The sequence below is a fragment of the Aureobasidium subglaciale genome, assembly GCF_000721755.1.
Source record: "Aureobasidium subglaciale EXF-2481 unplaced genomic scaffold scaffold_18, whole genome shotgun sequence".
Taxonomy (NCBI): Eukaryota; Fungi; Ascomycota; class Dothideomycetes; order Dothideales; family Saccotheciaceae; genus Aureobasidium; species Aureobasidium subglaciale.
Genome location: NW_013566977.1, coordinates 78,821 through 92,399, shown reverse-complemented (window position 1 = coordinate 92,399; position 13,579 = coordinate 78,821). Strand labels below are relative to the sequence as shown.

The following is a 13,579-nucleotide window of genomic DNA, read 5'->3' as shown; positions in this document are numbered from 1 at the left end:
GTCATGCGTCCAGAGCAAGCAGTGTCGGAGATGCACTTTGACTCCTGCTGATGAGCGCGCGCGCATTTGTGTTTTTTCCTTCTTATTCTATGATACCTTAGTTCATTCGCATAATCCTTCTTACTACGATCTCTCATCCTGTTCCATGACGGTTTTGTAGTATTTCTAGCTTGGCGGTTTGCTGATAGACGATTCAGCGAGCGAGAAGAAAGATAGCGGTTCTTGATGTTGGGGGTCATATCGCGTGGACTGATCTACAATGAGGGTCGTCCTTGTTGCCTGCGTGTAAACTCGGGACAACGTTGAGGAAGAGGGTCAGCATGCGGTCTCAGGCATGTGTAGCTGCGCACAGACAAGTTGCGATATCAAAAGGCGTGAAGTGATGGATGATGTGGGTCAATCATGGTGGTTTGACCTGTAAGACCAGCATAGATTGATCATCGCGCGGCATCCGGCCGTACGCGCGACTCGACGATCAACGTTAGCGTAGTCTGGTATCCACTCCCGAAGAACCAGGGTCTCGTATTGACCACAACATCCCTCGGTCTGCGCGGAGACATAAGTCCATGGCTGAGCCGCCGCATATAACACGAACATGTGGGAATGATAAGGACAAACTGACTTGGTTACCTTGGACTTGATTAAAATCGTTGTGGTAGGCACCCCGCCTTCACACCTTCCTTCTGTGAGATAGCGTCGGGTATCTTGTCTCTTATCTACAGCAGAACAGTCGCTAACAGTGGCTTGGAGTGCACGATAAACAAGCAATTACTCCAAACCTAGATGTGACGCCTAAAGGTACTTTTTGACGCATAGCTGTTCAGAGCACTCAAAACAGCAACTGTCACCACCCATTCCCAACTATCATCTCGCCAAAATGAACCATGTAAACTATCAACAGCGCCTTGACTTCGTCAAAAAATTGTTGCAAGAGCGGTTTGCACTGAAGGTATCGACGGAACATCTCTGATCCACACACGTGACCGTCATTGACTCCGCTCAGGTTCACAACATCGAGCCAATCGAGTATGATGCGGACTGCCCCTTTGAGTACAACAACTTTATCTACAAGGTACAGATTGATTGCCAGGAGTGCCAGTGGCTGCATGCACAATCTGGAACCTCACCCTTGAATTCAGACACGTCGCAGATCATCATGCGTCTCTCCAATGCAGCTTCAGGTATGCCAGATCACAATCGAGTGGAGAATGAGGTTGGTATGATGTTCCTATTTCGAAGGGCTCTCGCGAACCGTGACCTTGGACATCTTGTTCCACAGGTTCATGCTTGGGGCAGTGCAGAAGGCGGTCAAGGTTGGATCCTAGAAGAATTTGTACAGGGATCGCAGCTCGACAGGGTCTTTGAAACTGCGTCTGGTGACTTGAAGCAATCAGTCTTGGATCAGATGGCAGACATTGTCGCTGCAATGCAGAGCTTCGCTGTGCCACACACCATCACCCAGTATGGAGGCGTCTCGTTCTCCCCTACTGGAGATGTCATCAGTGGACCTATGACCACGCTCTCGGAGGGACCCTTCCAAACCCGTGCCTGTCTCTATCAGACCTTTCTCACGCAGCAATTATCTTCTGCGGATCGGAGCCCAGTCTTGCAGGGCTGGCGAGACGACGGGCTTCGTGCTCGTTTGGAACGCTTTTGTGCGGATGAACTGCCAGAACTGGCCCTCACTTCTGAGAATTCGAACAAGACCATCGTACACAGCGACTTTAGTAAGCCATTTTGACCCTGTTGTGGATTTGACGATCAACTGACGAAATGGTAGCCATGAACAACGTCCTGATAGACGAAAGCACAGGAAAATTGGTCGCCTTGCTGGACTTTGACTGGTCCTACATTGGTAGCGCCCATGATGAATTCTTGAGGTCATTTTGCGATCTTGGGATGATCCCAGGACCTCAGTCCGAAGGTCATGAGCTTGATCTTCGTCAAGAGCTTCTATCTGGTCAAAGTGATCAGTTCAGATCGAAGGAGACCGCCAACGCCCTCCAGAATTGGTATCAGGTACTCAAGTCCCGAGGCAGCAAGGTACCATCTGACTTGACCGGCATGGAAGAAATTTCAAGACTGCATTGGTTCATCAATCAGATCAGCCCATGGCTGCTGACTCATCCAGTACCGCTGAAAAGGAGATCCAAAGTGCAGCTCGGAACCGTCAGAGAGAGCACGAGACAAAGCATTCTTGCCTTCTTGCAACACACGGCAGATCCCTCCTCAGGCGTTGCAACACCATAGGACGAGTGTGGAACTATTGAGGAAGAGCGTTGATCAGCATGTTTCCAACTGGCCCGTAATATCTTCCTTCCAGCATATGATCATTTGTTGTATTTCGAAAATTGAGGAATGCGATCCTCGCAGAAACTTCGACGATATGATATATAGAAGATATCAAGAGATCAAACTTTTGTGGTGTCCACACAGTCGGGATATGGAAGCATCGATACATTCGAGTTTCTAATCGAGAGAGACCCCCTTGTTGTTGCAGTCATCTGCAGCTTATTGTTGATATGTTAAGTCGGAATCACGATGTACAAATTCTCATATGATATTCATATCAGTTCGATTTCGGATATTCACAAGGAGACAGAAGATCAATAGGTGAAAATAACGAGCAAGTAGCAACGAGATCACGATCTAGTGATATGAGCTCGATCTCGATTTCATGAGTAACTACGCCAAGATGATGATTGAGGGCAGGTATAATATCACAGGAATACCGAGCTGATTCTCCCTTTTCCTTGGCCGCCTAACGATATGATCAACATCTACGGAAGAGGTTGCTGACGGCTTTGGCGGACCATACAGAGCGGGTAGAGTAGCAATCAACGGTCTGTGAACTTAGTCAGCTGCGAGCACATACATCTTGATTGTTTCAATCCTACGGCATCAACAGGGTTGGCTTCACGCTCGTCGTGCTTGGTGCCAGTAGCCACGCTCTTGGTAGCAGACCAGGCCGAGCGGGTCGAGTAAGAGTCGACTCCATTGGGCTAAAGGAGTGCTTTGTCAGTATTTGCTAGTCGTCCGAGCATGTCCACTTACAAGAATCTCGATAGGTGCGGCTGATGAGAACATGGTTGTGATACCGAGGATCACAGCAAAGGTCGAGAAGCTCCTCATTGTGAAGATATAAGTGGTATTTGTGAAAGTGAGTGAGTGAGTGTTGATCAATCCAAGGACGATACGAGCCTGTATTTATGTCTGCCCCTTCGTAGCCCGGGACTGACGAATATGGTTGGCCGGTTGTTAAGGTTCGACACGACCTCGCCATCAGACGCGCGAGCTCATTTGCGAAGGAAGAAGGCCCACACCGCCAAGGTCACAAGGCGATAGTCGCAGGAGTACCAAATACATGTTACGGCCGACTGCAGCCACGAACACTAGCGTCCAAAAGACCAAAAAGTGTTGAGAGACTGAACGTCCCGCTCCCTCCTTCCCCTTGATTATCGGATAGACCTTACTATGATATATGGCGAGTTCAGCCGCATTAGGTTTCTCTGTTCAACTTCAAGTTCCAAATTTCCTGATCAAAGCATGTATCGTCTCCTCAACATCTCGTCGAACGATGACTTGGTGGAGCAGCAACGACGGAGCTCCACGAACCGCCTCGCAATCTCGATCACCATTCTCTTCTCGTCGGGAATTGGGGTTCTGATTGGGATCCTGATTGCTAGAGGAAGCTTGTATACACACTCGCCACTTTCAGAAATATACTGTGAGAAATCATCTGCGAGTGAGCCGGAGATACATGACTAATAGATCGAAGCACCCGCAGCGACGGCCATCGGAGAGCGACAAGTTGTTTTCGCGGGAGGTTTTGGTTTGAACTCGACGAAGTTTTCCGGTTATCCTTCGCAACATATCAACGAACAGTGGGAAGCGCTTTACAACTGTGAGACACAATCGACACAAACTATGTTATACAAGTAGCAGCTGAAGCTTAGCAGTTGGTATTTCGAGAATACCCGCGAAAGAGGCGCGACTGATGCGGAACAAAACTCTGCCTATCCCGGACGACGACAGTCACTACATTGTGTCGCTTTCTGTATTCCATCAACTCCATTGCCTGGTAAGTCGCCATCGAACATATCTCCTTGTTACAGATTGACTGAGTCGACCCGCCCTTCCGAAGAATAGACTTAGACTTGCCATATACGGCGGAGTGGATTGGACCGACGAAGATGATAGTCTGGGAATAACTCATATTGACCATTGTATCAACGCTTTACGACAAAGTCTCATGGTCAGATTAATCGTTCGAGCGAATCATAACCCACACTGATCTCATCTAGTGCTCGGCTGACCTGACACCTCTAACCTGGAGGAGAGATTTGGAGGACGGGGTAGCCAAGGAAGTCATGGAGGTGGTGCACACTTGTAGAGATTTCGACGCTGTGATTGAATGGGGTCGTGACCGACAGCTCCAGAAGGCGTTCAACTTCACCAAGATGGTTGAAAGTGATCCTCTGGGGTGGAATACATACGCTGCTTAAACTTCTGGTCTGGATGGGTGTCTCAATACGGAATCGTGGCTCCTTGGAAGTTTGTACGTTATGTGGAAAATCCCGTCGGCAGCGGAGTCATTGCGGAGGTCCAGGATTCCAGATGACAGCGAATTTATCTGGGCGAGTCACACTCCGCTTCTTAAGATAGAAAGCTGTGTGGTATCGCCAGCCGGTAATTTCCCGAAGTCAGTTTAATAGCATCGTCGAGTAACGTGTTCATGCACGCCGCGATCAGTGTACGCTCTAGGTACCGCTTGTACTGACTTTGGCAAGCGCGTCGTCGATCAGATGCGCTAGACTATCACGCGCGCCGTGGAATAGGTTCTCTTGAGGACAGTGGACGATCTCGCGAAGTTGGCTCGTCGCTTCCGCAGAGTGTGGATACAGTCGTTACATGGTGCGCGGGCTGTAGGTCTGTACAGCCAAGGAGAGATGTAAGTCGGTGTCTAACAAGTTTGGAGCGGGCAGCATGCAAGCCACAAACTATCCAATCGAGGCGGAGATCCCTCGCGTATATACTCTTTAACGCTCGATAGCACATGCATCAAGGAAGGAGCCTGATTGTGTTTGTCGCTCAACATATCTATCGACACCAAGCGTAAAGATATAGCTTGCTTATCAGAGACATGTCTAAGCTTTGCTAAGCTGATTAGCTTTCGCGGATCGCCTGCCCAATGCGGCAAGCGAGAAGTACATCCCCACAGAAGGAAGTTTGGCGCCCAGATTACGCAGTACGCCATTTCGTGTGGTCTCTCGTATCGTCTTTGTTGAATCATCTGCTTCGCACCTTCCATATGTCAGCCGGCTATCAGTAGCTACGATAGAAGACGTCCGATAGTGTCTGGCGCTCAGACGTGCGGGGTACTGTACGGGTACGGAGTGCCAGTGATCCGAATGAGACCCCCTAGGATAATCGTGAGAGGACTTTATCTGGACAGCTGTTTATTGCTGGTCATCTCACTCACTCGCTTTAATCTTGATCGTCTTTGTATCAACACTGCAGAATCGATGTGCTCCAAGGATTACAAACCGCTCTTTGACCATGATCTCTTCGATGATTCGATTCCCGAGCCTAGTATACGTAGGGCAAGCGTTCTTCGATACCTCTCGTGGGCCACGCATCTCGCGGTAGTAGTTTCGCTCATTGCTTTGTACTCTGGTGGTTACCGTTTGACCAAGCCAGTCAGCAAATCCGAACAGGTACCTGACGATGTCAGCTACAGGAGATTATATTGCAAGTATGACTGCCTAAGTTGTTGAGCGAGGATGCTGACCAAGAAAGCCCCAATATGGGAAGCAGTCCAGTACCAGAAGAAAGTCTTCTACGCAGGCCATAATGGTTCCTCTCCATACATGGGACTACCGAGTCCAGGTCTTGACGAAGCTTGGGCCAATATAACTGAGGGTAAACATGTAGCTACAAAACAAGTCTGCTCCCGTGTTAATTGTGGTAGGTCATCTCATACTCATAAACAGCACCGGCGTCGAAGCTCTTGGATTTTCGACGACGAATGCAACTAATGTCGATGGGCTATATTTCGCAGTCCCTGAGTATTATCACCAAATGCACTGCCTCGACAATATCCGAAAATATATCTTCCGCGATTCCTACCCAGACTTTTTACCTTTCCATGGAACAGACGAGCAAGTTTGGGGACATGTCGGTCAGTCACGTACTTTTGGCTGCGAGCAAAGCACACGAGCTGACTGTTTCGTCATTTAGATCATTGCATTGACCTGCTTCGTCAAAGAATCATGTGTACTGCCGATGTGGGCCTCATCATATATTACTGGGAAGGGCCTGAGCGCATTCCCAAGGCGAACTTTGCTACGGAGCACATGTGCAGAAATTTGGACGCCATAGATGGATGGGTACGGGATCATTCTTGGGAGGAAGGAAAGCAATTGAAAGATCTGGTGTATCCACAGCAAAGACATGCAGGAACTTAGAACGACAGGGTCTGAGTTGGTAGGAAGAGAAGATTAAGCTTGATACGACGGAAAGGAAGGCCATGCGTCGAGAGAGTGTGAGAAGACGTTATTAGCTATACGCACGGCTAGATTCCCGAGGTGGCTTAACTAGATCTGAGGCAATTCTTGGCGAGTAGTGGCAAGTCGCCGGGCCCCGCTTGTGAGAATTGTATATAAACCTGGCATCTTTTGCTTCCGATCTTCATCCTTGTCCTGCCGTTCTCACATATTTATATTACGATAGACAGAAGCTGACAGCATGGAAGAGGCGGCTGGGATACCGTTGTTGCAGACTAATTCCTGTGGGGAAGACTTTGCCGAGGAGAAGAATCCCATCACGCAAATGTCACGAGGGACGCTGAAGGAAAGATACTGGGTCATTCTCTGGATGTTCATCAGCATGTTGATGACAAGCGTCCTATGGGCAATCGTACTGGCTGTGTATTTACACCCAGCACGATCAAATCAGACCATATACGAACAATGTGGGTAAAAAAAAGTCACAAGTTTCTCAGCTTAACAGAGACTGACTTGAGCCTGCAGCCCCCGTCGCGAAGCTAGCATCGCTAAAGCAACATGAACATCTCATCGACGGATCTCTCTACTCAGTTTATGAGTCTACATACAAGAGCTACATCAATGCTCCCTCGCGCGATGTCGACGCCTTATGGGATGGCTTATCTGCGGAAGGGTCAGAAGTCGTGCTTATGGATGGCGAGAGTGTCAAATTCGCCGGGTTCGATCTTGCGAAATTGGTGAAAGCCCCGGCCAACTGGACCACTCGTACAGGTGATCTTTACCCTGTACAGATCGATGTCTTCCATCAAATTCATTGTCTGGACGAGGTTCGGAAGCAGATGCATGCTTGGCACTACTATCCCGAGCTGAATAGCTCCGGCTTCGCACAGAAGACCAGCCCGACATTTCAGCACTGGCAGCATAAGAACCACTGTCTATCCATCCTACTTCAGAACATCATCTGTCATGCGGACCTTGATATGGTGCCTCATCGATGGACCGAGTGGTCTAAGCTTCCCTTCGCTCAGTTCAGCATCAAGAAGAGATGCACAAATCTGGACGCTTTACTCTCATGGAACAAAGAAAACGCGCTCAGTGACATCAAGCAAAAGTGGAGCACGATACAGCGACCCGAGAGTGCCTACGTATGGCCCGGATATGGCGAGATCCATCCCGACAATTGAGTCATGATGCTTCCTGGACCCTCAAAGCGAGCGCAGCCAGCTAGCAACACCTTTGAACAAATTTCTCCGCCCGCTGTCCTTTGCTTTCCTCGAATCGTGACCCCTGGGAGCCAGGCGCTTGGGACGGCGATGGTCAAGTGCCACGGGAAAACTTCCACAGAGTCAGATGGAAAGCACCAGGTGTTTATAAGTAGATTCATAATATCTTTGACACTCGTCCGAAACAAAGATTGACTCAGCAGCCCCTATCGTGAGAATGACTAGGCTCTCAAGTTATCTGTGCATACACTGCGTGACACGAAACGTTTCCACTTGCCACACTTTACCTTGAACTTCTCGATAATTGTATACTGCAAGTGTCAAGGTCTGCCATCGCAGGTTGCTGGCTCGTGATGAAGAAGGCACAAGAGCCATCAGTCAGATCAAAGACAGCAAAAGCATATCGAGGAAACCTCTCTGGTTGGAAACTCGTGAAGTGAAGGCATGGGTCCATACAAGTGGTCTAGTAGATCGGACCTTGGTCGTTATGACTTCGTAGAAGGTACGGTCAGTTTAAACAGCAATACGAGGGATTGCTGAAGCCATTGGATAGGTGTAGTGACTTGTAGCAGTACCAATCCGGTCCGTGATCTGCAAGCTGCTGAGTGAAGGGTACTGTCAGTGATCCACTCCTCCTCATCGCTCCGACTCAGACTCCGACCCGTGCTCGTAAGATAAGATGGGTTTTGTCAACATAGACTAAAAGGGGTGAGCGATAACCTCAGAATGGCCCATTTGCTAGACACCATAGGCCACTGTGTCATTAATCTTCCAGACAGACGCTCAAGAGCTTTTGCTATAACAGCTAGTAGACTAATCAAGAAGGTACTTGCCGTGTTATGATAGTCCTTCCAGTCAGTGATATCTCTCTTCTTATTGCCTTTCTGCGTCCGATAGAACGTGCTTTAGACTGAACACATAAGGCTCCCTTCGCGCATCCGGATCGGCATAACATCACCGTTATCATGCGTTTGACCCGAAGCACTTCCCTTACTATAGTGAAAGTCAGAGATTGGGACTCGAAGCACCAACAGCGGAGCACGCAGGCTTGAAGTATCAGTATATCCTCAATCCTGTATGAGACAAGGCCCAGCATTCAATTTCAACAGTCCCCAACGCAGGTAGTGGTTAGCCATGGGGGTAGCATTATCGATCTGAGATGTCTCTCCCAGGTCTTTCTGCTCTGCGCATTCTGCTGATAGCACTCGCAATGCCTTTTGACCGAAAGAGGGAATTGGCCTGACTTTACAATCTCAAGTGATCGGGATGACATGATTTCGGTCTGAGGAGTCAGTGAGCGCAATGTTCGCTCAGTGTAATCGGTATTGGGACACAGGTTGCCGTGGAGATACAACGCTTGGTCATTGACATTACGTTACGAAGCCACGTGCAGAGGATCTTCATCTGTTGGTCATGCTTGATGGTAGCACTTCGTGATATGTTATGCTCCAAGCTCTTAATAGTGTCCTCCGGGTAAGTAGACACCGGCAAGGATGGGTAGCCGTATGGTCGATCGGTCAGGCTGAGATCACGTCCTGGTGAGGATGTGTAACGGGTTCTACGAGTGGCATTTCAGGATACGAGAGGACGAAATTGAAGTGTCCGGAACAAATGGCATACTTTTGAGCAGGTAGAAGTATGCGCGAGCAAGGTAAGAGCGATAGTTGGGACGAACAGCGAGCGGCGCAGACGAGACTACGGACTAAATCGAATGAAACAGTCAGGCAGAGCTATGCGGTGGGATGAGCAGGTAGTAATGAGCAAGAATCTAGAGGCTCAATGGCTATACACTGTATTAGTAGGGCGGTAGAGCACTGCGTCCGATGCTGACTGCCTCTTACGACATCTTGGCCCCGGGACAACCGACTTATGGGACTCGGGCTTTGTATCTGACCATCCGCGTCAAGAAGAGTATCGGCAACGTAGTAGCCCCACTGTAACGGTGGTCCCTGTTCTAAAAAGAGACAACCAGGTATGACCAAACACCTTGAGAGCCTCACTGCGAAGAGTCATCTCTGTGTAGCCCTAACGATCGTGAACGGATACGGGTAAATCTTGAATGATGCCTTGCATGCTCCTCTCCGTCCATTTTTACCAGTACTCTGACCAATGGTTGGAACACTCATCTTCATGCATCCGTGACGAGCCATGATCATAAGTAGCGGCAGAGATTCGGTACTCCAGTGTGTCCTCTGTCTTGGGAGCCACCGGCTCAAATCCCGAGAGGCAAAAAGCTTCGGGTCGCAGTTATTAAGGCTCTAAACTCAAGGGACGAGGAAAAATGTATGTCAGAACGTGAATTTTACAACGATAGACTGTGCCAGCAAGTCTTGGTATCCACTGTGACTGCCTCATTTTTCTCGAGTCATTCCCACAGCAATGTGTTGTTGTCTTGATCCACCAGTAAAACGCTCTCCTCCACGCTGACTATGGCTACAATTATGTCCCCGAGTCTGAGTCGAGCCAGAATCAGACTGGCTCGTTGATCGCTGTCTCATCGATGAGCTTCTCAAAGACGTGAACCCTAGACTCCAGAATGTACCCCCTGTGTTTTAGTGCTTCAACTCGTGATAGACCTTCGACAAAGTCGTATGTGCACGTCTTTCCCCTCCTTGAACACGTGTAACATATCGGTCGCAGCCCGTCGCACTGAAGCAAGGATAAGATCAGTATTGCACACGTCAAGCTGAATGGCAATTAATCTCACCTTCCGCTTCATCCTTCGACAGTCAAAACACGCAACTCCTGTCAAATTTTCCCGCTCGCCCGGGCGTTGACTCGGAGCACGAGTCGTGGAAGCTGGGTCTGATTGATCACCACTCTCCTGAGACGAGATTGAGGCTCGTCGACGGCCCATAAATGATTTGTGTTCTTGAGACTGAATGAGACGGCAAGGAACTCTCGAGGAGGTAGTCAGCGAGAGTTGATTATTAGTGATCAGCAATATGTGCTTCTCTTGAGAGATGTAATGAGTGGGAGCGCAGTGGCAATATGCGGAGACGGAGATGCTCGGGTAATGACTGATGTCCGCCGCAAACGTGGAGGCTCAATACCACGTGTGTTATGTAGGGTTGTACTTGTTTCATCTTGCAAAGAAAACTCCTTCGCCACATCTGCACATTGCAATTCTGAGATGAACAACAGGAATTCAGGACTCATGCAAGCGGATCACTGAACGAGAAGCTAACAAACCTGGTTCAATCAGGATGAAAAGCTCCGTGTTGCCTAAGATGAATGAGTACCGGCCATGAAGATTTCTCTCGGTGAAACATCTTGTCATGCGAACAGTACCTGTGATTGGTTTCCCAATTCGACAGTTCAAACCGATCTCGACAAGCCAAGGACGCTTTCTACTCAAGATCGTGTGCTATGTAAAAGCCAAGACCAGAAATCCTCATCATCTGAAAGTGACATGGCCATAACGAGCTTCAAGCGGACAAATCCGTATGGCACGCACCCTCCACGTAACGGGGTCCTTCCATTCAACAGGATCTGATGCAAGACCTTTTTCACGCCATTGTGTTGTAAGTATCAGGTAAAAGCGTGTGGTCGGAACGCAACATACTGTCTGCACAGACGTCGACTTGCGTTACACTTATAAGCCGGGAGGACGAACCCTTCGCGATGACGTCTCGGATGTTGCCTGCCCCGTGACCGAGACAGACAAGAGACCTATTACCAAGCGCCACAGCGGATGGTGAGATGGTGGTGCGTAGCCACTATTCGTCTCTCGAGACATGCGATTTGGTGGAGCCCATGACAGGAGTGAAAATTCGGCGGCGGCAAAACTCTCGTTCATGCATGTATGTGTTCAGCCGAACGATTTAAGGGCAAGAGATCGATTGTTTGTTAGTTCGACGTGCTTGTTAAGCAACCTATTGAACAACTCGCCCGAGTTGTGGGCGATGCTGGAAAAGAGTGGGTGCTCATATCGTCGTTAAGTTCGCTAGAGGCGTAAACAGTGGTCTCGGTCCGATGTCCAATGAGAGCTGTCGTTCGGCAGATAGTTCTATCTAAGCGATTTTCCGAGTAATAGTCTTAAGCTAACGGAACGAGCCTTCTACATCAGCTAAGCCACGTCGGAAGCAGGTCCGAGAATGATGTGGCGATGGCTTCCTTCTGCTGGACAGCACAAGCATGATGCAATTGCGACGTTTCGGAAGATGTCTCTCAGGGAACATGTCGATTCAGAGCCAATGGAGGAGACTTCGTTGTCGTACAGCCTCAAACCACGTCAGCTTCCGAATACTGTCTTCTCGCTCGGTGGAAGACGAGAGTAAGCTCGCTCGATCGTCTCGACTGGTTGAAGTGAGTCATCTCGACAGCAGCAAAAGTGCAAAACCGCCCCAACCTAAGACTTTCCCCATGAAAGCAAGGTTGATGCAATCTGGGATTATGTTGGAAGTCGCCCGAAGGTCCACAATTTGTCGATTGTATGGCAACAAAAACCAGGAACATCGGGTCGGTAGACGGAGCATTATTGCGAACATCAAAAACTTCGGTGAAGCGTACCATCGGGGCACAGGATCACCGCCAATGACCACAGCATTTTTGTCAGTCGGCAATTTCGGAAACAGTCGAAGGGTAGGACGTCACAGACAAGGTCCCCGAGGTCAAGTGAAGTGCGATAAGTCGTGACAATCGGTGAGCGTAGATGGTGGGCTTATGGGGTAGAAATGGAAGGAAAGGGCGTTGGGGTAGAAATTCGGCGACATTGCACCCCACGACCTTCCACGGCGGTGCATATCGCTAGGCGATCATGATATCTGTTCGAGGCCGTCAAAGATACGGCACTCTATCACGATCAATCAGAGGTTCATGACGTGATCCTGTGCGGTCGCTGATTTAAGCGGTGTCGATATATAACACACGTGGTTCCCGCCTTGCCCGTGTACCCAACATCTCGAATTATCACACTCCAACGCTCATCTCAGTAGGTATTGCTCCATGGAAATGATGAAATAATCCGGTCTCACTAGCCATTGCGAGTAGATCAGAACAATTCACACGACATAGTCTCGACATATTCGTAACAATGCCGAACATCAAGCCTGTCGCAACTGCAGAATACGATGCAGTCATCGCATCGGTCCAAAAATACGTGGAGGGTCTCCGGGTGGGCGACAACAAGATCATCGCCCAAGCATTCAACAAGGACGCGACCATGTACGGATTTGCTCCAGACGGCAAACTGCTTGGTGGTCCAATCTCGAACCTGTACACTTATGTCGACCAGTTTGGTGCTGCTCCTGAGATCAAGACCCGCTTGGACATCTTGTCTATCACGCCTAGTACTGCTGTCGTGAGAGTGGACATGGAGGGTGACGGTGCCGGTGTGTCATACACCGATTTTCACACGTTGCTGAAGTTTGGAGAGAAGTGGGAGATCATCGCAAAGGTCTTCCATGCCTACGAGTAAACTGGTAGAATATGTCTCTCACTGTGTTACCCACTGCGTTACGCGTGCAAGTGACGATGGATCAATTGAGCTGTATACTCTCGACTTGTAATGATAATATTCAAGCTGTTTTGCTTCGCATCCATTCCATGATTCTACCGTCCACAGGTACGTGACGATCGATAGAGCTTTGTTGTCGCACGTCATACTTACACGATATCGTGACTTGGGTGGAGTCAACTCCTGTGGATGTTGGAGTAGAAAAGGGTTACTTGAGAAAGTCGCGGCCGAGCGCCGTGTTTTATGGGAAAAATTGACGCAAACATAGGAACCGTTGGACATAGACTGAGTTTATGCTCATTCATCGTTAAATACGTCTCCAAGACTAGCGCCTTTGAGGATATGGCGTCATGTCATACTGTTCGAGTCCGGAAGTCTTAATATGCTGTCTC

At 49.1% G+C, this 13,579-nt stretch overlaps 8 protein-coding genes across 8 annotated transcripts; 7 read left to right on the top strand and 1 right to left on the bottom strand.

The window, feature by feature from the left end:
• Positions 1–877: 877 nt before the first annotated feature.
• Positions 878–2,250, top strand: AUEXF2481DRAFT_31497 (uncharacterized protein; the record flags this gene model as incomplete). The annotated part of the gene is made up of 3 exons (XM_013486076.1): positions 878–949; positions 1,004–1,727; positions 1,781–2,250. The coding sequence occupies 3 exons, from the start codon at positions 878–880 to the stop codon at positions 2,248–2,250; spliced, it is 1,266 nt and encodes a 421-aa protein (XP_013341530.1).
• A 523-nt stretch (positions 2,251–2,773) lies between these two features.
• AUEXF2481DRAFT_6993 (uncharacterized protein) lies at positions 2,774–3,132 on the bottom strand (the record flags this gene model as incomplete). Its single annotated transcript, XM_013486037.1, has 3 exons — positions 2,774–2,845; positions 2,898–3,002; positions 3,055–3,132. The coding sequence occupies 3 exons, from the start codon at positions 3,130–3,132 to the stop codon at positions 2,774–2,776; spliced, it is 255 nt and encodes an 84-aa protein (XP_013341491.1).
• Positions 3,133–3,824: 692 nt separating this feature from the next.
• Positions 3,825–4,690, top strand: AUEXF2481DRAFT_346840 (uncharacterized protein). Its single transcript, XM_013486218.1, has 4 exons — positions 3,825–3,904; positions 3,973–4,081; positions 4,145–4,255; positions 4,305–4,690. The coding sequence occupies exons 2-4, from the start codon at positions 3,998–4,000 to the stop codon at positions 4,503–4,505; spliced, it is 396 nt and encodes a 131-aa protein (XP_013341672.1). The 5' UTR covers positions 3,825–3,904; positions 3,973–3,997; the 3' UTR covers positions 4,506–4,690.
• A 615-nt stretch (positions 4,691–5,305) lies between these two features.
• On the top strand, positions 5,306–5,873 carry AUEXF2481DRAFT_42237 (uncharacterized protein). The gene has a single exon (XM_013486116.1). The coding sequence runs from the start codon at positions 5,412–5,414 to the stop codon at positions 5,775–5,777; it is 366 nt and encodes a 121-aa protein (XP_013341570.1). The 5' UTR covers positions 5,306–5,411; the 3' UTR covers positions 5,778–5,873.
• On the top strand, positions 5,570–6,607 carry AUEXF2481DRAFT_346613 (uncharacterized protein). The gene is made up of 3 exons (XM_013486217.1): positions 5,570–5,922; positions 5,972–6,181; positions 6,241–6,607. Exons 1-3 carry the CDS (start codon positions 5,784–5,786, stop codon positions 6,465–6,467), a joined length of 576 nt encoding a protein of 191 aa, XP_013341671.1. The 5' UTR covers positions 5,570–5,783; the 3' UTR covers positions 6,468–6,607.
• Positions 6,608–6,747: 140 nt separating this feature from the next.
• On the top strand, positions 6,748–7,690 carry AUEXF2481DRAFT_6992 (uncharacterized protein; the record flags this gene model as incomplete). The annotated part of the gene is made up of 2 exons (XM_013486036.1): positions 6,748–6,973; positions 7,032–7,690. The coding sequence occupies 2 exons, from the start codon at positions 6,748–6,750 to the stop codon at positions 7,688–7,690; spliced, it is 885 nt and encodes a 294-aa protein (XP_013341490.1).
• A 4,196-nt stretch (positions 7,691–11,886) lies between these two features.
• AUEXF2481DRAFT_42231 (uncharacterized protein) lies at positions 11,887–12,780 on the top strand. Its single transcript, XM_013486115.1, has one exon. The coding sequence runs from the start codon at positions 11,909–11,911 to the stop codon at positions 12,365–12,367; it is 459 nt and encodes a 152-aa protein (XP_013341569.1). The 5' UTR covers positions 11,887–11,908; the 3' UTR covers positions 12,368–12,780.
• On the top strand, positions 12,499–13,286 carry AUEXF2481DRAFT_42230 (uncharacterized protein). The gene is made up of 2 exons (XM_013486114.1): positions 12,499–12,662; positions 12,722–13,286. Exon 2 carries the CDS (start codon positions 12,765–12,767, stop codon positions 13,146–13,148), a length of 384 nt encoding a protein of 127 aa, XP_013341568.1. The 5' UTR covers positions 12,499–12,662; positions 12,722–12,764; the 3' UTR covers positions 13,149–13,286.
• Positions 13,287–13,579: the final 293 nt, after the last annotated feature.